Genomic DNA, 24,979 nt, shown 5'->3' on the forward strand with positions numbered 1-24,979 from the left:
CTATAAATAACAATATAGGTCGTTTTTTAGAGATACGTAGTGAGGCGTTTTAGGTGTGGTAAATATGGCAAGGCTTGCTTCCCTGGTGTGAAACATTCTTAGTCCATCTAGCTCACGCTGAGTCTTGTCCTATTTCCTTTTGTGCCAGTTTTTTAACACACTTATAACTTTAATCATTTATTTACAAACAATATATATACAGTGGTATTACTAAACGAAAACTAGTTTAAATCTAAAATAGGCCCTTGTGGCATTGCACCAAGGATGCTGGCGGCATTTCCTCGCTGTATCCCAATGCTGATACGTTGTGCGAGGTCCACAGTTGACAGTTACGTCAACACACTTATATTAACTTCACTTGTAACATACAATATAATAAAATCTTGCAAGTCAATGTTAACCTACTTGAAATCATTTGCCGTTTCGTTTAGAAACTTTTGCAAGTACAGTGGCCATCAGATATATCGGAACGGCCTAGGTGCTCAAAATATCAGAACTCGCATTTTGAGGCCTTGGCGTGTTCAGATATTTGTGAGCGTCTGTACAGTCGCCATCAGATATATCGGAGCGGCCAAGGTGTTCACAATATCTGAGCACGCGCTCTAACTCCCTGACAATAGAGGCGTGTTCAGATATTTGTGAGCACCTTGGCCGCTCCGATATATCGGATGGCGTCTGTACCTAATACATATGGCAAAACAATTATCTGGCACCAAGTACAGTCGGCACCAATTAATTGTAAGGGCTAGGTTATTGAAACAACGACATCTTGGGAGTGTTCTTTATTCGTATATAGCGCTATATCTTTCTTACGCTAGTGTTTTTACATATGTCTATCCTTATTTCTCTAGTGTTGTATTACCTATCGAATGAGAGTATTATGGTTCGACCTAAACATCGACTTTGCCCTTACTTAACCTCGTGCCGCCCAATGTACATTAGGATGTACACTCAGTTTCGATGGAATGTCAACCTTAATTAAAAATAAAGTAGGTAGCATTTCATTTGTCTCGTAAAATTTTCGAACAAATGAAAATGAACCCAATTGAAAATACAACAAGATTCTAATTTCCTTGGCTATAATTTTGTATGGTGGGCGGCACGAGGATAAGTGTAGAGATTACAGACATTCAGGGTTATTTACCTACATATAGTGCCAATCACTTGCATAGATTATGTATATACTATGTTTATAATCAAATCAACGTGTGCTCAGCTTATCAATTTAATAAGTCAGAGTGATAACCCTTTAATATATCCAGTATTTCTCAACTTGTGGACGCATTGGTGCAGTATTGATTCATTTTGTAGTATTATGCGGTCGTTAAGCGTAAAGGCCAGGCCACACCGGCTGCGTGTGCGTAAACGTGCATGTGAGCGTGCGCTAAAGTATTGGAGCCGCACACGTCACGCAAGCGGTGTGTCGTCTCTCATAAGAAACTGCATATTACAACGTTTACGCACACGCACCCGGTGTGCACAGGCCTTAAGGCAATCGGAATAAAGAGTGAAATGAATATAAGACAGGTCTGAAATCCGTATAATTTTAAGTGACAATTACACAAATCAAAACTGATGAGATATTATGCATGCATTTGTCAAAATAGTATTTTGAACAAGTTGAACGTGACAGCTTCTTAAATAATGATATTTAACTAATCGATCTAGTTGATCAAGTTCTATTGACTCTAAAAAACCCACATGTACAAATGTGACGTTCCACGGGTAAAGGTACCTTATGGCGGCTGGCGCTTACGTCGCATAGCGCCGCAATAATAATACCGCCATGAGGTACCTTTACCCGTGGGACGTCACAAATAATCACATAATTACAGCAAATGAAGATCAAGTAACCAAATCCATTTACTAAGAGCGTATTACTTCATTTACTAACGTTATTTTCTCTTTGTTTCAGCGTACGGCAAAGTTTTTCTAGTAAAAAAGAGATGCGGCGTCGACGAGGGCAAACTATACGCGATGAAGGTGCTCAAAAAGGCTTCCATAGTGCAGAAACTAAAAACGGCAGAACACACCAGGACGGAGAGACAGGTTGGTTTTTTATTATATTTTTACACATATTTCGATAATGACGAATCTGTATCATTATAAATCCCATAGAGTCGATAGGTACATAGGGTCGCTCAACACAACACAAAAACTTCACGACAAGCCGATTTTGCACGCATACACACACACTTATTCGGGTTGAACCATTACCGCTCAGCTGCGAGTTGTAAATGTGTGCGTGTCGCGTGTAAGCAAAAGGAGATTGGCATATTAAGAAATTAAAGTTTTGACATAAGGTGACGTCTGGATATCAACTGTAGCCAATGGTAGCATTACTGTCGCGACATTATTGTAAATTTCCTGGTGCTGGGCCGCTGGTGCAGTAATTGTCAATTGCCTTAAAACGAACTCGAGTACAAACGTCACCTTTAGTGATCTCTATAGTCCGTTTTTTTAGCATTAGAGAGAACTTCGCAGAAGTAAGCTTGTGGTTCCAAATCCGGCACTTTTAGCGGTAATAATTTGAAGTAAATTATATGTATTGACCATGCTACATTAGACAATTCAATAATTATTAACAATTAAAGAGCCTGATAAAAACTGCACGCTTGCTTCTGTGGAGTTCTTTCTAATGCTAAAACATAACGAACTATAGACCTACCTAGAGGGACCTATCTTTAACTCTTATAAGTCTCGAAGACCAGTCTATTAAAGGCAAGGTTTCTCCAGGTCCTGGAAGCAGTGAGAGAGTGCCCGTTCCTGGTCACGCTACATTACGCCTTCCAGACAGACTCCAAACTACACCTCATACTTGGTAAGTCTCACGTTTCCTTGAAATAGTTAAGGTCAGAGCACACCGGCTGCGTATGCACGTGCAAGCACACGTCACGTAAGCGGTGTGCCGTCTCTCATAAGGATCTCTATATTACAGTGCGCAAGTGCACGTCTACGCAAACGCACCCGGTGTGCACAGACCTTTATTGATGCAACTAGTGAGCAGAGTTAATTCTTGCTGCAAGTTCTTATTTTGAATCTCGAGCAAGCGAAAAGAACGTTCGTTAATTTAATTTAATGTCTACATCGTAGCGAAGGGACTCGGTGCATATATTTTGCAGGGTGAATATTTGCAGTCAAAAATAGAGGGTTAGTTAAGCTAATTTAGTTTAAAGTGATCAAGACAAGTTTATTAAGAAATGATATTGTAGACAATATCCTCTAGCTGCCCATACGTCAAACCTTGCCAAGCAAAATGAAATTTTATTTTGTCTACACAAAGTTCAAATTAGCATGGAACAGGAGACCTTTTTATAGGTCGCTGGGCGGCTAGAGGATATTACTTCTCGGGATGAAACTGACACTGTAAATATCTAACTAAAAGCCAACGAAGCTTCTAGAACAATTAGTTATCATGTAATTCATATACAAAGGATGCCCTTGACACGTTTCTCTGAATATTGTAAAAAGCTTAGCTGTCTAGACTTTCGCAACTGGTACTATACATCATTCGTTGGGCATCCGTCCTGTTCTGGCTATAAAAGAAAGGAAAGGACGGAATAAAGACATTTAAATATGCGGGCATTCTGGTGAAGGGACCTGGGAAATGGATACGGAATTACGGATTAACCAGTAAAAAGGGATTGAATTGAGAATTTATTCTACATAACATGGTCCGTCTGAGCTTTTATTAGTTTATTCTGATTATCAATGCGATGCGCTTACATATAGTTCGTTTTTTTTTAGCATTAGAAAGAACTTGCAAGAAGGTAAGCGATCTTGACATGTCTTTTAATTCAAAAACGCTTTTAAAAAATCAAAAACTATTACTTATGAAAGCAGAAGAATATAAATGATCGTATTAGATTTATAATTGTTACATATTTGCCGTAACTTATTTTTAAAAAGTGTTTTTCAATTAAAAGACACGTCAAGATTGTTTACCTTATTTCTAATGCTAAAAAAAAAACAAACTATAGGTATATTTGTTCAATTGCTCAAAGGTTAACTGGAAGAGATCCCTTAAAGGGATAAGTTCGCCTTTGTACTAATGACGAATGTTATTTTTCCTGTTTTGTTTTTATTTTTGTACAATAAAGTGTTTACTACTACTACTTTCTTTGTAGGAAAAATAAACATAGAACCTATCTTAAAATTAGGTCTCTAATGTTCAAATCTAAGTGTCTATTAGTTGTGGTTAGGATTGATGGGATGACCCCCCTCCCCCTGTTGCGGTGACGTAATATTTGGATGACAACTAAACTAACGAACCACAATTTCGATCTGATTTCACCAAAAAACCGGGCAAGTGCGAGTCGGACTCGCGCACGAAGGGTTCCGTACCATAATGCAAAAAAAAAAAAAGCAAAAAAAAACGGTCACCCATCCAAGTACTGACCCCTCCCGACGTTGCTTAACTTTGGTCAAAAATCACGTTTGTTGTATGGGAGCCCCATTTAAATCTTTATTTTATTCTGTTTTTAGTATTTGTTGTTATAGCGGCAACAGAAATACATCATCTGTGAAAATTTCAACTGTCTAGCTATCACGGTTCGTGAGATACAGCCTGGTGACAGACGGACGGACGGACGGACGGACGGACGGACAGCGAAGTCTTAGTAATAGGGTCCCGTTTTACCCTTTGGGTACGGAACTCTAAAAATCTACGCTCCAGTAAAATACTGAAATATAGGTAAATGTTACAGGATATTCGCAATACATACTTTGCTCCCAAGCCCTATTTACCGGACGAATGTAATACTCTCCGGGGACCTGTAAATCTGTCAGTGTCCCAATAAATTGACATATTAATGCCCATATTCATCCTAACTTCATGTAGTTGTAGTAATGTAATCCATTTGCCCTTTCAAAGAAACTTTGACTCATTGTAAGGGTATTCTAAGTTTTAGGGTTACTTTTACTTTCGTCAGGCGTGGCTCACTCCTATGCAGGTACCTACTCTGGTAAAAATACGCTTTGGTTTTAATTTATAATATACCGGGTGTGGCCTGTAATATGAGTAAAAAATTTAACTGTAGGCTGTAGTCCTCATATTGACCAACATTTGTTCAGCGACTTTTAAAAATAATTTGTGGTTTGATTTTGAATACACTTTAAAGTTTATTCTAAGACGCAATATATTGCGAATTTTGTCATGTTTAAAGGCGTGACAAGCAACGTCAATCACAATGATATGGCGTGGCGATGGCATCCATTGAAGATAATATTTATATTGTATGAAAAATAGGGAGTCTAAATACTTCATAATTTTTAAAAGTTGTTGAACAAAAGTGTCACCGTTTGAGGAGTACAATCTATATGTTTTAATTATTTCCTCGTGTTACAGGCCACACCCGGTATATTTACTGTTTCAAGAGAATTAAGAGTTTAAGAGTGTTTTAAAGATTTTTGCCATGTGGTCAGTGTACCTATTTAAACTTGTATTTTTGTCTAGGCTTTGTCGTGACCTATTCTTGATTAAATTAGGATTTTGGATAGATATGTGTCAAATCAATATCCACCAGGCGAGGCACGCCGTCTAGGCCGAATCGATAGGGCGACCGCTAGACCGTTGAACCTCCAGACCTCTAAGGTCCTTCGGCCGTCGAACTACCTCTGAGGTCAGGTCTGGGTCTAACGACCGTGTTGCGTAAGGGGTCATGTTGACTTTGCGGAGGTTTTTGACCAGGATAAACATACCGTGCTCTTATAACCCGGCAACCTTCAAATCAAGAGTGAACAGGCACCTTCTGGGCGAGCTCGCACCATCGTAGGCCACGTCTACGCCTCGGCTAGTCTGTGGCCATGAGTAAACCCATGCATAATAAAAAAAAAAAAAAAATAGGATATAAAGTAAAAAATAAAAAAATAAAAAAGGCATTTATTGAGGCAAAAAAAAACAACAAAACTTACAGCAATGAACAAAAAATAACCACAGTAGGGACAATAAATATGCAGAATATGCACGGTGGCTAAAAATAACTGCATTTCCGATGCCAGGGAGGTTTTGGGATTATACTGAGCAACTTTTACTATGGAATGGAAGCAACCTAGAAAATGGACCAGCCAAAATATATGAAAAAGCCGAAATTTTTTTTCGCGATTTCTGGGTTGTTCTACTTGGTCCCATAGTAAAAGTTGCTCAGTATAATCCCAAAACCTCCCTGGCAAAGGGAATGTAGTTATTTTTTAGCTATCCTGTATATGTGTTAACTTTGTGTTGGGTTTACAGACCTTTCATTATTTCTTCCAGCCGCCTATTTCAACCAACATGTCAATTGTCACCTGACAATGACAATTTCCTGTACATTTCTGATGGGTCGTTAAGTGACAACCGTATGTAGCGCCAAAGTAGGGGCTAGGATCTAATTTTGTTGAAGTACCCACATGTATGTCCTTAAACTACGGTATGTCCCGGGTATGTCCTTAAACTACGTCCAAGACCACCGGTGGACGGGCAGTAGCGTCCCTCAAACTCGGTGTACTCGACTGCGATTGCCAACCCGCCTGCCAAGCGTGGCGATTATGGCATTCACCCCCCAAAAGGGGGAGGCCTATGTTCAGCAGTGGACGTCTTATGGCTGAGATGATGATGATGATGACCCACGTGTTATAAGCGTGTCTACATGTAGGAAAGATTCAATACATTGATTGAGTAAGATGTGTATTATCTAAGACAATGTCGTGCTCCGAAATTGACATCTAAACGAGATGGCGCTTTACGCTTCGTTTCGCTGAAATTCAATATACAGGGTGTTTGGTACATAGTTTGCCAAATGACACTGACATATACGCTGCGTAAATTACTTTCTATACATCTCGCTTGAACTAATATGCCAGTATGAGATGACACACCCTTGCGAATATGTCAGTGTCAGGTCAGTGTCAAACTCGTGGTAGCCGTACAGTTATCCGCGACCACGACCAGTGTAACCTGCGTTGAAAGTGTTGAAACGTCGGAAATAAAGGAAACAAAAGACATAACATTTTATTTTACAAATCAATTTTAAAATTACTTACACCAAATTTTTAATTAGGATATCCACAACGCAGGCTTCGTCAGGTGGCTACAAATGCAAATCCGCAACATGCTCCGTCCAAAACAAACCAATGATGATATCCGCAACAGGCTTCGTCCAAAACAAACCAATGATGATATCCGCAACATGCTCCATCCAAAACAAACCAATGATGATATCCGCAACATGCTCCGTCCAAAACAAACCAATGATGATATCCGCAACATGCTCCATCCAAAACAAACCAATGATGATATCCGCAACATGCTCCATCCAAAACAAACCAATGATGATATCCGCAACAGGCTTCGTCCAAAACAAACCAATGATGATATCCGCAACATGCTCCATCCAAAACAAACCAATGATGATATCCGCAACATACTCCGTCCAAAACAAACCAATGATGATATCCGCAACATGCTCCATCCAAAACAAACCAATGATGATATCCGCAACAGGCTCCGTCCAAAACAAACCAATGATGATATCCGCAACAGGCTTCGTCATTTTTGTTTTTTTTTTTTCAAACAAAATAAATTCCAGATATATGGTATATATATAGGTATATGTTTTAATATGCAATCGAATTCTCATTTCGTCAGTAGGCCTAGCATATGATTGGCGTGACAGTATCTCGCGGCGAGCTAGACTATTTGTCTTTTTCTATATAACTATGTTAATAAAAGAGGGACCTGCAATCATGTAGCTAGCCCGATTGATCGGCTTATCTCTGATCTTATCTATTTTATTCGGCATGCTATTCAAGTTTATTAAATAAATGAGAAAACAAACGCTTTAATGTGACTAGCGTGTATTTATCAGAGCAAAAATCTCGGGTTACCTTTCACCACTTTCACTGACGGTCCTGGATTCTAGAATGTTGTCATCAAAACAGACTTTCAGTAGTTTATCATGGTCATGTAACTTAGATGTTTAATAGTTATTTGTTTTACAACGGGGCAAAGTTGTTGTTTAACCGCTCGTGCTAATATTGATACCCGAGCAGCAAGCGAAAGATTCCAAAATTGCGAGTGGTTTGAAAAATGGAATCTTGAGCGTTGCGAGGGTTTCAAATCACGAGGGTTAAACAAAATTTGGCCCCGAGTGAAACACAAAAATTTTCACCACACCAACCCGAAGCAAATATTAAATGTAAAATATCAAACAAAATCAAACCAAATCGAATCCAAATGAATGTTATTAAATATTAATCATCCAAAATCACCATTTAAAAATCAATTGTACCAGCAAACATAAGAAAACAACTCAAAATTTGCATTTGATTACTTTGCCTCACATGTGAATAAAATGCTATCTTTGCTATCAGTTTTTGAAGTGCCAAGTGAGCCTTCCGAGCTGGTGTGGTGAAAATATTATTAATGCGGTTAGTTTTGTGATAGTACTATCACAATTTACAAACCGCTATCAATGCGGTGTTTCTAATGTTTTATGGAAATGTCTGACCTGATTTGACATATTACATATCGTCGGGTGACAAGCAAAAGTCACTAACTAACACCATTGAAATTATTTGACAATAAAACATAGCAATTAAAGCAACATTTTGAATTTGAATTTTTTGAATTTGAATAAACCGTGTTACAAGTGTAATAAAGTGCATTGTTACTTTAATTTTTTGATAGTACTTGATAACTTTTGCTTGTCACCCGACGATATTTAATGCTATATTTTTCAAACTCGAAGGGTAGGATGACACCTGTCATCTCCATATAATTTATAACCTAAAAACGCAAAATCTCGCAAAATTGTATGGAAATGACATGTGTCATACTAACCTTCGAGTTTGAAAAATATTATAGGGCTTGCTGGCCGTCAAACTTATCTACTGGGCAACCTGGGGTTCATTTGTCTTGCGTTTTTTCGAGTGCTTTAGGATTTGGTGTATGTCCTTAAAATAAGGTAAGCCAGTAGGAATCGAGTTCTGAGGACGCTTCGTCACTGAATGGTAGTGCAAAAAGCATTCAGGCTCCGTCACACAGGCGCGTTGTGCGGGCGGCGCGTGAGCGGGGTGCGCCGCTTTTATATTATAAAACGGTCACGCCCCGCCCGGAAAACGCGCCTGTGTGACGGAACCTTTAAACTTAGCCAGACTTGTACGCTTAGCTATCAAAAATATCCCGGACTTTTTCGGCTGATTCGACCGACTTTCATTCGACTGACGTACTCAAAAGTTTGACCCTATTATGGCTCCTCTATACGTGATGGACCAGCGCCGGCTACTCCAAGAGACGCAGCCATGCGGTAGAATGAGATAGCAATATCACTTGCTCCCTCTAACGCATAAATGCGTCTCTTGGAGTGGCCGGCGCTGGCCCATCGTGAAGAGGAACCCTTAGGTAATAAGTCAGTGTGAAATAGTACATTTCGATGCTAGTGCGGAAGGTATGTCATTACTTCACGAGTACCGAGATATCTTGCCACGAGCCGCAGGCGAGTGGCAAGACTCGGGACGAGTGAAGAATGACATTTCCGCACGTGTATCGAACGACGTTTTTTAATACAGTTGCGAAAAAATAAGAAAAACATTGTTAATCGTACACTAAACAAAAGTGGTAACAGTGACAGCTCGGTTAGACGTCGTCTTTAAGTATATTATATCTATGGGCGTTTGGCAGCTATTCCGTTCCATTCAGTCAACTTATTAAGAACGGAATTTTCAATATTGAATATTAAAAAATAAACGTGTTATAATGATGAAGAGGTAAGTAATTAAATATGAAATATGTAATATTTTTCGTATTCTTACATTAACGGTAGGTTTTTATGCTGATTAAGACGTTTAAAGGAAACTAATATTAACACTCATCAATAAGTAGTCGTGAATTGGAACAAGTATAAATTTAAAAAAATTGGAAAAGTAATAAGCACTAGTTCGAGATAACCAACTTTCCGCACGCTAAACAGCTACGTAAAGTAGCACTTTTTGAGCAACTGTATTAAAAAGATATTTAGAGCGCATTTATAGCGTAGATATTTTTGCTAGACTGGACTTTATGTATAATTCTATTAAGTTAGTTAGACAACATAGCAATTATCTGTCAATTATCGAATCGAATCGACGTAGTCTGAAACGATTATCGCCATCTATCGCCTTGACCCACTGGCACACGTTTGAATGATCTACAAACCCACAGACAATACTTCTTAACGAACGCCATGTTTGGTTGCCAAAGCAAACCATATCGCTGTCAAGTTGTCAACTAGTATGTAGTACAGTCACCTGCAATAATATGTTACTCTTCGAAGGCCGCAAAAATATGTGACACGCTCTTGTGGCTCTACAAATAAGATCGTGTCAGATATTTTTGCGGCCCTCGTTGTGTAACACATTATTGCAGGTGACTGTACAATAGGAGAAGTATTTCTAAACCGGTACGACCTTCAATCATTCAAGAAAAGAGCGTAATCTCATCTAAAAGGCCGGCAAGTTGAGGATGCCTCTGAGGTCTTCAAAAATGATATTGAGATTTTCAATATCATTTTCTTCTAAACTGAATAGTTTGCGTGAGAGACACTTGCAAAGTGGTAAAATGTGTCCCCCCCTTCCCCTGTAACTTCTAAAATAAGATAATGATTAAACTAAAAAAATATATGATGTACATTACTATGCAAACTTCCACCGAAAATTGGTTTCAACGAGATTTAGTAAGTAGTTTTTTTTTAATACGTCATAAATCGTAAACCGCAATTTTATTATGTTACTTATTGCTGCTACGGAACCCTTCATGGGCGAGTCCGACTCGCACTTGGCCGCTTTTTAGGGTTCCGTACCCAAAGGGTAAAACGGGACCCTATTACTAAGACTTCGCTGTCCGTCCGTCCGTCCGTCCGTCTGTCACCAGGCTGTATCTCACGAACCGTGATAGCTAGACAGTTGAAATTTTCACAGATGATGTATTTCTGTTGCCGCTATAACAACAAATACTAAAAACAAAATAAAATAAAGATTTAAATGGGGCTCCCATACAACAAACGTGATTTTTGACCAAAGTTAAGCAACGTCGGGCGTGGTCAGTACTTGGATGGGTGACCGTTGTCTTTTTGCATTTTTTTCCGTTTTTTTTTCCTTTATGGTACGGAACCCTTCGTGCGCGAGTCCGACTCGCACTTGCCCGGTTTTTAAAACCTGTACGACTCAAAAACTAAAATGCCATACATTTTATGATTTTACCAATAGTCGTCTTCCGATCAGTCCACAACGCGATCTACATGCACCGAGGCACATCGGTAATGATATGACTAATACTCTATTAGGGGTCGATTCTAGTCCAAGCAAGCAGGTCAAGGGAACACACCATTAACTTACCTTAGCGAGTCAAGCTATCGATATAACCAGCATAACTAGACCTGTGGAATCTTAAGAGCTATATGAAGCCTTTTATGCTGGTATTTGTGAGACGTAGACTCGCTAGTGCTAAATAGGCGTTAGGAATAACGCAGTGCCTTGCGTAAATGATGCGGCTTTGACTCGTTTCAAGTGATTTGCGACTTTATTTAGTTGGTGTTAGAGTTGGTTTTGGATGGGTTGGGTGTAGTTTTCTAATTGTTAGGCCTATGTCGCTGGTCTGTCGAGTCTTTTTAGTCTGCAATTGTACTAGGTTGTTTAGGAAAAATAAATTGCTGCGGGCTGAGGAACTAAGTACACCTAGATTATAAATTGGTTATTTTTAAATAGCTCCTCTACACGATGGGCCAACGCCGGCCATTCCAAGCGCAGTCATGCGGTAGAATGACATAGTAATATCACTTGCTCCCTGTATAACGCATAAATGCGTCCCTTGGAGTGGCCGGCGTTGGCCCATCGTGTAGAGGAGCCATAAGGTCAATGGAGACAGAACAGTTAAATATTTCCCATAAATGCTATAATTGTTTATCAATCGCTTATTTTTATTTTCTTAGAACAAAACCACAGTGTAAAAAGTAACAGTGGACCGACGCATTTGATGTTTGCGTAAATGCCTACACCGCACAAGAAGACAGTAGGGTTGTCAGAGACTTTTACATAACTGCTCAAAAATTACAAAAATTCCAAATAAGACACGCTAGCCTGTAAGTAGTACCGACCAAGCTATTAACAATGGCGATGTATGCAGTTCGGGTGCGCGCGACCCACCCCTCGCACCCCGCACAATTGCCCTGTCTAGACGGCTTCCTCGAATGCATAGAAGTACATACATGTACAAAAATATAGAGATGGACACGGGGGAGGGGCCAAACGACCGAACGAGATACACTTATGGAAATTTCAGTAGGAGTAGCGAGAAAGCGGTATTATTGTCCTTGTCACAGTCTCAGTGTCAGACTTTTTGTTTGTTCCCCACCAAAAATTTAGTATGGTTTATGTTGGGCAACAAATAACCCGACCGAATTACGTAGATTGTTTTTGGTATGTTGTCAGGAATGTTAAAACGTGTTTTTAATATTGTCGCTTTGCGTATGTTTTGTCCCTCATGGAGGCACGCGTATAGCTCGTCTATGTAATACTAGATCTATGGTCGAATGACTGTAGTGTTTTATAGACTGGGACGAAAATTAGGTACATTACCTATACACACAAATTCTTATTTATAAAATATGAACACTAGACTCTGGCAGGCGTGGCTCACTCCGCGATTTCGTCGCTTCGCTACAGGTAGCTACAAGTACATCCGTTCCACACCAATTTTGGTGGCTATTAGCCATAAGCCGCGCGTGGCGCTGTCGCCACCTAGTGGCCATATCTGTCCTGATCGTAACAGACGCGTTTTGTTAGAGCAGCGGTCGGCAACCTTTTAGCGGCCAAGGGCCACATAGCAGTTAACGAAGTGGACGCGGGCCGCGCTTTGTTAGTATTTATGACTTTATCAGACATTGTCGTTTGTCAATATTACATACAAAATAGCCAGGGAGGCCCGCGGGCCACGAGTGAGAGGTTCGCGGGCCGCTGGTTGCCGACCGCTGTGTTAGAGAGTGAGTCTTCTGTACAGTCAGCAGCAGAAGTTGCTAAGCGGGCGAGGTGTTCAGAATTACCTTGACACGCTCTTATTCTCTTAACAATTAAGTCGCGTCTAGATCATTTTGGACAACTGGCCCGCTTAGCAACTTCTGTTGCTGTCTGTACCTTCTTGTTTATAAATATGAACACTAGACTAGAGTGTCAGTGACCTTTGTTAATAAAAATTACGGATCCGACCTATTTGACTCGGCAAGGTGACCCGCAAATTACACTTGTCTGGTTACATGGCTGAAATATATATACTGTCTCTTTCACTCGTTACTGTCATAATTGAGACAGATGGCGTTATGTAATATATCTGAATACTTAATTTATATAAGTCCTTGTGAAGGATAAATGTATATGTATATCCTTGGATATAATATAGTAAAAGGTGAAGACACACGTGCTGTTAGAGTGCACTGTACTGAGGTTTGAGCTAGTTTTTAGGGTTCCGTACCTCAAAAGGAAAAAACGGAACCCTATAGGATCACTCGTGCGTCTGTCTGTCTTTCTGTCAGTCCATCTGTAACAGCCTATTTTGTCCGAAACTACTGGACCAATTAAGTTGAAATTATGGTACACATATGTAAATTAGTGACCCAAAGATGGACACGGAACACGGATCTCTTGGAACGCGAGTCCGACTCGCACTTGGCCGGTTTTATACGATTTAGGCGGTTAGTTATCAGTATCACACTGTTAAAGGGGCAGCCGCGGAAGTATAAATGAGACAGTCCCTGGCCAAACTACATATCGCCATATTTCAAGAAATGAAGTGCAGTAGCTCTCCTTCCTATGAGTTGAGCTCATATTTCCCGCCTGAATTTGAACTCTATGCCGTAAGCAATAAGAAACACCATTGCCAGTACGTGGTGAGTCACGGTGCTCGGAATGAACTGACCTGGTTGAACGAGGAATGCCTAATCGATTGCCGAATACTTGACTGCTTAAAAATGTACGTGTTGTCTAGGAAATACGTGTTGGCATAATTTCGTTGCCCCAAAAACTTCCCTTCAATCACCCTCAAGATTAATCCTCTAGCATTGAGTAGCGGTACTGATAATTCCACTACTCGAAGCTATACTCTGGATCCGGATCCGATATGTATGAAATTATCCGGATCTGGATCCGGATCCGCGGATCTTCCCATACATTTCGGATCCGTCGTGCAAACCCTATCTGTATCTTTAGGTATTTAAATAAAAGTACACAAAATCTACCCTCAAATGGCTCCTTAAGCCAGTTGAGTTGAGGGTAGATGAAAACATTACATGATAAAATAATGTAGGTTAAAGTCAGGTCGTTCAGTGACTGAACGAGGCGGTTTTGTATTTGGTTGGTTAACCAATAAATGTTGTAACTACCCGAAAATTTACAAATTGTTTGTTTATTTTTAATTAAATACCTAAAGATACAGACTGTAGATGTCGATTACGAAAATAATAGTCATTTTGGCACTAAAATTGATGCATAGAGAGAGCACTCTATGTATTTTTTTTCTCTATGGTGCTGTGCTTGCAAAGATGTCAAATGGTCAGATGACTCAAATGTTTTTTGGCCTAAACAAAATTTGTGATTCATATAAAAGCATGTAAGAAGGGCATGTGACGCGACGTGGAGAGCAGGCCATGGAGAGACTTGTTGTCCAGGGACGGGTCAATGGCTGTAGGTCAAAAGGACGTTCCCCAATGCGTTGGACGGATCAGATAAAAGCCCTTACCAACACCCCACTTAACACATGTGCCAGAGAAGCATCTGCCAGGGAGAACTGGCGTAGAATCGTTCGTCGTTCAACGTGACCACGACTGCTCTGTCAAGAGTAATTCGACGGAGGAGAAGAAGGGCAACCAGTATTTGAGATCATAAAGCACTATAACACTTAATTCCAAGGCCAGCAACGTCTACATAATATCCCAACTTTTGTACTGCAATATTTCCGAAACTGGGTCAAGCCGAGAACAACTTGTGCCGCACGAATTTCGCGTTTATTAGCTTTGAAAAGAGTCACTTCACTGACACTTTATGAATTCTAGTGCTAAAGTGGAGTCTTTATAACACTGATAGTAATATAACTTGTAAGTTTTTTGACTGCAGGTTTATGGGCAAAAATTTTAGAAATTTGACTTAACACTTTCGGTGCCCGGCGCCCCTTTTCCAGTACAAAATGAACAAACGTATGTGTATACGTGTTCTTGGCAGTGAATGTGTTAAAGCAAAAGTAAATATGTAGTCTACTACTATACCAGTGACCTTCATCTTAATTTCTATAGTCACTTGTCAGGTGTGACATAAAAACACGAGCTTAAATAGAAACCAATTTGTACAGTGAAGAAATATTTGTGAGCAGTATCTGAAGGCGACTTTACGTCAATGGCGAAACGCCCCATAGAAAGCAAAAGTGGCTATAGGCGGGCGGGTATTCAAAATGATCATCACGTCAGATCATTCAAAATGATCTTCATGGGACCGACCCCGAAAACGCAAAAAAAAATTTTGGCTGTTTGATACATTTTGGCTGGTCCATTTTCTATGGGAGGGTAATTCTTTTTTCGCGATTTCAGGGTTGGTCTCATAGTAAAAGTTGCTCATTATAATCTCAAAACCTCCCTGGCAACGGGAATGCACTTATTTTTTGGCCACCGTGTATAGCTGGCTCGCTTAGCTAAGCTAACAATTGCCGACCATGAATGCGTTTGACTCCTCTCTGCAACCTAATTCATTCCCGGTAGACATCTTATCGCGTCAAAATGAAATCATATCGTGTGACCGGTTACGGCGGTTATTGCTGATTCATCGCATTCATGGAATACCACAAGGCGACCCGGGATATTATTTTTCCTCGCAATTTTCGCGCATATTGACAAACGCTTAGGAAAGAAAAATAAATATCGACTCATGATGTAACTGGCCACAAAGCGCTTTGTAAAGGATTATCTCTCGATACAATACTCGTGGCACGGTCACCTTACACGTGTCAAAGAAAGTGCCATGTAAAGGGTTACCAGATTTTCTAGTTTTACAGGACAGCCCCATTCAAAATTCAGGGGGTTATATTTCGAGACATTTAGTAAAACCAGCTTGAGAAGTCTCCGAAGGGTACGCCAGAAACGCATCTATAAGCGGGAAAGCGAAACTGTAAAAAACATGTTATATGAAAACCTTGCAGACTTGTTTAAAATATTGATTACGCGAGAAACCGTATTAAACTACTTAAACTAAATGGTATTAACTTATCAAGCGGCATATACTGTAATTCCGTTATATTTGTTTGAAATGAACATACATATCTTTTAATTATTACCAAAAAAACTTCTTCGCCTTCAACCTAGCGTTTTCCCGGCCTAGCGCCAGGGTCCGCTTACCTGCTCAGTCTTCTCCACTTTGCCCGGTCTTCGGCAGCCTCAGGTATGAGATTATTCTCTTCCATGTCCGCTGTCACGACGTTCAGCTAAAACAATGTCCTAAATAATTTTGTACGCCTGGTCAACCTACCTATAACAGTTGTTTGCACTCATATGTGACCTTTACCCACTTCGGCATCGATTAGAACTTCACATGCAGTAAAAAGGCAATAAATTAGAGCGAAAAACTGACATAATAAAGGAAATAGACGAAATCAAGGTTGAACTATATCCGTACGATAGAAACTTGAAATAACTGTAATAAATTAAATATTAAGTAAGGAAATCATATATTTTCAATAAAAATATACTTGACCCAGGATATGTGTTAGTAAGGAACTGAAGAAACCCAGGCATCGAAGAGGCGGATTGTTGCTCAAGTATACTATAAAGTATTTGTTTTTAGGTACATATTTAGGTTTTTTAAAGAAGGCCAAATGCACCTTACTCCTACATTACAATAATCGTGCAAATAATACCAACATACAGGTCAAAATTATTTTTTAAATAAATAAACAAAAATTCTCATATAAAACGCGCGTTGCCAACAATTGCCAAATAAACGCCAAAACATTTGCGGACCCACATTCAAACGCCTTGACCCACTGCGCCTACAGTACTGAAATCAACACTGACTTACAACCAACCTTATGTCTTGGCAATAGGGTTGAACAATATCCAGTGAACTGATAGCGTTTTCACCAACTCATTTATAACGACCCATCTCACATATTGTGCAAGGCGGCAATTAAAGTATTACAATAGTCACGATTTTCGCGCGCCCTTGCGTTGGAGGAGTATTCTGAGAATTATTGATATCATATTTTACGTATGTCACGCTCGTTCTAAAGAGCAGTTACATGTGTGTGAACGCGATGCACTGATGTTGAAATTCAGACTACTTATCATTACAAGATAACACGAAGAAAGTAAAATAATAAAATTAATAACGATGAGAAACCGAAATAGCCTCCACTCAGCAATGTAAGCACTTATATATAAAGTGGAAAGAAGTTTAACCACCAATATAATGTATATACTTGCAAAATAATGAAGATAAACTTTACATGAAATCACGTTGAATTAACTTTTATTGTGTTTTCTAAAAGTTGCTACACATTTGGCTCATTCGGCTTAACAATACGCTTAAATTGGAATGGAATATGTCAAATCAGTAACTGCCAAAAGTGACCCTTAAACTGACCACAGGCCAAGGGTCAACATTATTGGTTCATATGGGTTTGTTAATACATACGTGATTTCAAATCACATTAAGCATTGTTGAAATAAGTTTTCGGCAAAAATGACATTTTTGGTACAAGCTTTTATCGCTGACTGTACTTTTCTTACGACAGACAACTAATACTCATCGAAACAATTCTAAAAACCCCTAACACAATAGGTTGCGTTGTTTCATCACAGAGTTCCTATGGCCACCTCCTGTCTCCATCATCAGATCAGCTCGATGGTACCATAATATTGCATTGTCATCCGATTTATACATACATGCGTGCAAAATTTGAGCTCGATCGGAAACCGGGAAGTGGGTCAAATTTAACTTGCAAGATTTGATTACAGACAGACAGCGGTCAGGTGAAACTAAATAAAAGCTTGTAAATGAATACTAAAATCTCAGTCTAACCCTCTTTGGGACTAAAACTAAACGCCCAAATATTCAGCAGAGTGACAAAGCAACTGCAGTCTATGCTAATTCCAGACTAATTGATTTTTGGCAAGTTCTCCGTTGCATAAGGGGAATTATACGAATTCCTGCCATTCGGTGAATCTGAACTGGGACACGAATCGGGTTAGGCCACTTATGTCATGCTTTTGTAATGTATGATAATTTCAAAACCATTTCTAGAAATAAGGCTTTCTAAGTATGTTCCGATTGTTAGATTGTTTTAGTGCTCTAGGTAATACATTGTTGTTATACTTGTTTTATATATTTTTAATAGAGTTTATTTGCTTTTATTGTAGGTAGGTACTAATTTATTAATTTTATTATTCTAAGTTTATTTATAGTATTTTTTTTATTAATTTCTATCGTTATCGAATGCTATTATAGTAAGTACGTAATTAAAATGTAAATAAATTAAAATACTTTTATTGTGAACAGAATTGAACAGCGCTTTGCTTCTACTTTCCTTATGCGCACTGCCAAGGAATGGAATTCCTTGCCGGCGTCTATATTTCCGTGCTCTTATAACCCGGCAACCTTCAAATCAAGAGTGAACAGGCACCTTCTGGGCGAGCTCGCTCCATCGTAGGCCACGTCTACGCCTCGGCTAGTCTGTGGCCATGAGTAAGCCCATTCATAATAATAATAAAAAAGAATTTATTTGTCAAAATATTTGCCGATTTAATAAAGCTCAGAAAAAATAAAAAAGACAATGTTTTCGATATTATAAAGCTGAATGATCCTCGAGTTCATAACTCGGTTAACACATGATTAAAAAAAAAAATGGTCAGGAAAACTTCGAAATTAGGGTGCCTAAAGTTAGCCAACTCCCGAAAGTCTTCAAGCTGTGTTAGCTTAGCTTTATTAACATTGTAACTAAAACTTAAACAACTAATTATTGCTTTAAGTTGTTATTCATCTAATGAAAATGAAACCGCCGTTATTTTCTTGGCATATCCCAATTATGCGTATATTATTCTAATTTTAGAGCATCCAGGCCGCGCGTGGAATAAAACGTAACGTCGTAATAAAACAAAATACGTAATAAATGAAACAAAAGCGACACGAGTTCTCATAAACAAGGGAAATTAACTAAGTCAGTTTGTTTTCACTCTGATTTGATGGCTCCTCTACATGATGGGCCAGCGCCGGCCACTCCAAGGGACGCATTTATGCGTTAGAGGGAGCAAGTGATATTGCTATCTCATTCTACCGCATGGCTGCGTCCCTTGGAGTGGCCGGCGCTGGCCCATCGTGTAGAGGAGCCATGAGTTGCGTCAGGCGTGGCTCACTCCGCGATTTCGTCGCTTTGCTACAGGTAGTTAACATCCGTTCCACACCAATTTTGGTGGCTAGCCATAAGCCGCGCGTGGCGCTGTCGCCACCTAGCAGCCATACCTATCAGCCATACCTATCTGTCCTGATCGTAACAGACGCGTTTTGTTAGAGAACGAGTCTTCTGTACCTAGTACTATTATTTATTCTGTGGTTGCGTGGAAGCATGCTCGTGTTATGTTTATTACAATGCTTTCTAAGCAGTAAAAGGTATTCCAGGTATGTTATAGCAAATATTTACTCATCTATTTGCTGGAATTCTATCGACTTGCTCAAAGTGGCAATGTTTTATCTCTCCTACGCTCGAAAGGAAAAAAACTGGGTTGTTGACATTAGCTTTTTGTGCCTATGACTCATCTCTTCACTAGGTATGTTTTGGAATCCTAAACACGTGTCAGGTCTTGGATAAATTGGTAGAATGATAAAAGCTGCTAGTACTAATGCACTTCCGGCCTATGAAATCATTGATTTTATTGGCATAATACTATTGAGAGTCAAATATCATGTTTACACCTTAGTCACCTTACAACTTGAACTCGGCGCCGTCGAATGGACAGAAAGGGCTTTGGACAGAGTATAGCATGGCGGTCTTTGGTGTCGGAGGCCAAGATCCACTTCGGGTCGTTGCGCCACAGCAGTAAGTAAGTCACCTTTAAAATAAATAAATAAATAAATAAATATTATAGGACATTCTTACACAGATTAACTAAGTCCCACAGTAAGCTCAAGAAGGCTTGTGTTGTGGGTACTTAGACAACGATATATATAATATACAAATACTTAAGTACATAGAAAACCCCCATGACTCAGGAACAAATATCTGTATCATCATACAAATAAATGCCCTTACTGGGATTCGAACCCAGGACCATCGGCTTCGCAGGCAGGGTCACTACCCACTAGGCCAGACCGGTCGTCAAACCTTTACATATGATGACCGGTCATAGTGGTACTGCTAGCATAATATAGCGAATGACAGTTTTAATGTACCTTTCTTGTATCGTAGATTTGCAATGCTCATGACACTGGTTTAGTCTTTATCCTTTGGTATCCGCTTGTCAATATCACTCAGCTTATGCTCGTATAACATGGTAGGTACCTATTAAGGGACCCACTGATTAACAGTCCGCCGGACGGTATCGGCCTGTCAGTTAGAACAACATTTTGACAGTTCCGAACAACTGACAGGCCGATGCCGTCCGGCGGACTGTTAATCAGTGGGCTCCTTAAAATACAGGTTTCAACGTCCGCTGTGTCCGCCGTAGACAAATCGTCCATACTGGTCCAAATTCCTGCCCGTTAGCAATCAATTCATTACCACCGTTCAGTAAACAAGGCATTTCATAACGCTTTTCGCTGCCTTGACCCGCCGCCGGACGCTTTTTCCGCCGCCATTGTGGTGCTTGCACGTGCATTTGAGCCCGCCGACGTTAAGTTATGAGAGATAGCGGTTTGATCAACCAGCTGTAGAGGGCAGCACAGGAGCAAGAGCAAGTTGGCGGCGCTCCTGGTCCTCGTCTCTGATTATAACAATGCATATGTGTATAGTAGTTTAATAGATTTATTATACCAGTGGTAAAAGTTAGTGGTAAAGTACCATTAGTTACCACTGGTACTTAACAACTTGGTGGTAACTAGTGGGAATAATCCCTTTTTCCGCCGCCGTTGTGGCCGCATCCGCCGTGCGTTTGAGCCCGCCGACCTTATGACTCATGAGAGATGGTGGTTTATTGAACAAAGCAACTGTAGAGAGAAGTCAAAACCGCTCATTTCTTTTTCTTTGGTTTACTTTGACTAAGGTTAAGTTAATTTTCATCTTCCTGTAGTTCGTGTCAATATTTTTTACAAGGGAACTCGTGTCATTGGGATCTACTTCTTACTCGCGTTATCCCAGCATTTTTCCACGGCTCATGGGAGCCTGGGGTCCGCTTGACAACGAATCCCAAGAATTGACGTAGGCACAAGTGTCATTGGGATCATTGCTCGCTTTATCTGTCTCCAATGCGTTTTATGAACTTGAATGCATATCAACCACGTGAGTCTCGTGAAGTTTATCAATTGCGCCGTCGCCGAGCACGGGTGCACTAAGAGGTTGGGAAACACTCGATAGAACCGCGTTCATAATGGCGGAGATAAATAGGGCCCGCATTGTACTTATTATTAACTCAAATTGCATATATTTAATGACATTATTATAGAAAATAAATTAATATATAAGTACGTGTAGTACACAATAAATAGATATTTGTATTCCGTCCACAAGTACGGGCTTTTTATCGTAATTAATAGTCGTCAAAAAAAAAATTAACATTTTCTTTTATAAAAAGCATTCTGTGTCCTGCTTTTTATCCAAAAAATCATGTCAATGTCTATAGAGTCTCCCATACACATTACTTACCCAAGTTTCAAGTATAGGCTCTGTTAATTTATGTTGAATAACAATCATGTGGCGAACTTGAACTTAAGATCGAGGACAAGTATAAAATTGTGACACAGTATCTATCGTAGAGTAATATATGTATGTATACATGTACACTGAGAGAAAAATCATTAGGAAACTAAACCAGGAATTAAAAAACAGTTCTGTACTGGGGGAAAAAATGAAGTTTAGTAATAATTATAGACGTTTCACTATTTCTGTAAAGTTTATTTATTTCTACAAACAGCTCAGTAATCCTAAATCTAATTTCAACAAACAGATAATAGAAATTGCAAGAACTAATAGAAATTGCAAAAGTCAATTTGTTCCTATTAGTTGACTCTCCTTGTCCCCGGATTAAGTTTATTTTTGTAATTCTAAGCGTGTTTTTGTTATCCTTTTCTCTCAGTGTATTTACCGCTGCTTAAAATCTAGTTTCATCCGCATTTCAAACTATGACATAGTTAAATGTCTGTTTAAAGATGTTACTGGAAACTTGTTCAACATTGCCTCCCATATCAAACATTGCCCGACTTGAAAAAACTGCCATATCAAACCGCTACCTAGCTATAACTAATTCCATTCCTAATAATGATAATGGGAAAATGGTGACCGTTAAGGCCGACTTGCACCATTCCACTAACCTTGGGTTAACCTGTTAAACCTGGCGTTACCATGGTTACCAGTACAATTTGACATTAGGTTAACGGTTTTACTGATTAATCCCGGGTTAGTTAGTTAGTTTAATACTGCATACACGCCAATTTAATAAAAAATCACTGTTTCTCAAGACAGGTAATGTTTGGTTTGGTAGGCAATGTTTGTGGCGGTATTTGGGCCCCCCCTACATCTAGCGTCTTTCGAGCGTCGGCGTCTGGTCAGCGCTATGGAAAACGACGTCGCTGCGCAGTTGCGTCGACGTTGCGTCGAGCAGAGCCCTAGAGTTGTAGAAGCCGACACTCGAAAGACGCTAGATGTGAAGGGCCCTTACTTCATCAATTTATTGATCGATTTTTATGACTATCGCTTCGACGTCAATCGATTGATCTATTAATATGATAACCCTAAATTTATTATGATTGATTTCCATTTGTGCAAAGACTTATTTTTATTCTTAAGCCATAAGACTTAACCAAAATAAACAACACTTGACACTAATGACTATCTGGTGCCCAAACGGGGGCATTCCAAAAAGCATTCTCGTACCGCATTAGTGCATTTAGGCCAACTGATATTTCGACCTACATACCGCCAAAGTACGATGCGGTTTCAAGATCATCATCATCATTTATTTAAGAGTTAGACTCTTGTCGGTGGAGCGATTTCCATGCATGTCGGTCCTCTGCCTTCTTCTTGACAGCCTGATACGACACGACGTTGAGCTTTTCCTTTACTTGATCTATGTACGTTCTCCTTGGTCTCCCCCTCCGTCTTGTTGCCTCAATTTTCCCTTCAATGATATTTTTGATAAATTCGTCGTGTCGTAGCAGGTGACCAAGCATCTTTCCTCTTCTGTTTTCTATGGTTCTCAACAAACTCCTCTTCTCTCCTACCATGCGTAAAACCTCTTCGTTTGGTATCTTATCTTCTCCGTCCAGAAAAGATTCATGATCATAGCAAATTTAAGACTTGTCTTTTTGTTGAGAAAATGGAAAATAATGCCGCTGCGTGCTATACCTAAATCTGTACAAATATGGTGGTCGTTCTTGTCTACGTGACAGCGTGATAAAACGGTGCCCGTCGCGGTGTTAAAAAGTGACAGTAATGTTATCACGTGGATAAAACGATCCATAATACGCCGGCTGAAGTTATGACGATGATTACCTAGCAAATTGGTTTATTTAATGCAGCCAAATACGGGAAAAATTCGCTCGTGTACGGAATTTCCTGCAATCTTTTTTGTCCTCATTGACTATATTAAAAGATTTGTCATTTTTGTAAATTTTGTAACTGTTGCGTTTATTTCCAGATTACGTTGCTGGCGGGGAGCTGTTCACACACCTGTACCAAAGGGAGCATTTCTACGAAAATGAAGTTCGGATATACATCGCCGAGATCATACTCGCGCTCGAGCAGTTACATAAGGTATTCAAATGCACTTATAGTTCGTTTTTTTTAGCATTAGAAAGAACTTGCAAGAAGGTACGCTTTTTAAAAATCAAAAACTGTTACTTATGAAAGCAGAAGAATATAAATGATCGTATTAGATTCATAATTGTTACATATTTGCCGTAACTTATTTTTAAAATGTGTTTTTCAATTAAAAGACACATCAAGATTGTTTACCTTATTTCTAATGCTAAAAAAACGAACTATAGACCTTCTAATTAGCCGCATATGTCCAAGAGGATCTATCTACCTACTACCTTCGTCCACACTGTAGAACTGTATAGTCGCACGAACAGTATGTACAGTCACCTGCAATAATATGTCACTCTTCGAAGGCTGCAAAAATATGTGACACGCTCTTACGGCTCTACAAACAAGATCCTGTCAGATATTATTGCGGCCTTCATTGTGTAACATATTATTGCAGGTGACTGTACCTTTAGGTATTTAAATAAAAGTAAACAAACAATTTGTACATTTCGGGTACTTTTAACATTTATTGTTCAATTAACTAAATACAAAACCGCCTGGATCTATCACTGAACGACCTGACTTTAGCCTACATTATTCGATCATGCAATGTTTTCATCTACCCTCAACTGGCTTAATGAGCTATTTGAGGGTAGATTTTGTTTACTTTTATTTAAATACCTAAGTGAAGTACGAGGAAAGGAAAACCGAGGAAAAGGTGGATGGACTGTGTGAGAGATGATATGAAACGAATGCAAGTGAATGATGAAATGACGGGCGACAGAGAGGTGTGGAAGAGAAAGACATGCTGCGCCGACCCCAAGTGAATGGGACAAGGGCAGGAGAATGATGAAATACCTAAGTGAACAGACTATAGCCGCCGCCATACAATCTAAGTTACTCTCTCATTTTAAAACGACATTCTTAAATAAAGAAATTACAGTTTTACATACAATACTTGTACCGGCTTTTATTTTCTTTGTAAAACAAAAGTTTTTTACAACGAAAACTAGTGCCAGACATAATTACTTTAATATTCATGCC

The 24,979-nt window shown here is 39.4% G+C and overlaps 1 protein-coding gene across 1 annotated transcript in view; it reads left to right on the forward strand.

Annotated features, from left to right (window-relative positions):
* The window catches only part of LOC134675921 (ribosomal protein S6 kinase alpha-5-like), a 141,103-nt gene that overhangs the window by 47,205 nt on the left and 68,919 nt on the right, over positions 1-24,979 (forward strand). Inside the window, exons 3-5 of the mRNA XM_063534266.1 lie at positions 1,916-2,049; positions 2,737-2,821; positions 23,826-23,941. Coding sequence (XP_063390336.1) covers positions 1,916-2,049; positions 2,737-2,821; positions 23,826-23,941 — 335 coding nt within the window. The remainder of the gene's footprint in view (positions 1-1,915; positions 2,050-2,736; positions 2,822-23,825; positions 23,942-24,979) is intronic.

Source organism: Cydia fagiglandana, chromosome 23 (genome assembly GCF_963556715.1).
Source record: "Cydia fagiglandana chromosome 23, ilCydFagi1.1, whole genome shotgun sequence".
NCBI lineage: Eukaryota > Metazoa > Arthropoda > Insecta > Lepidoptera > Tortricidae > Cydia > Cydia fagiglandana.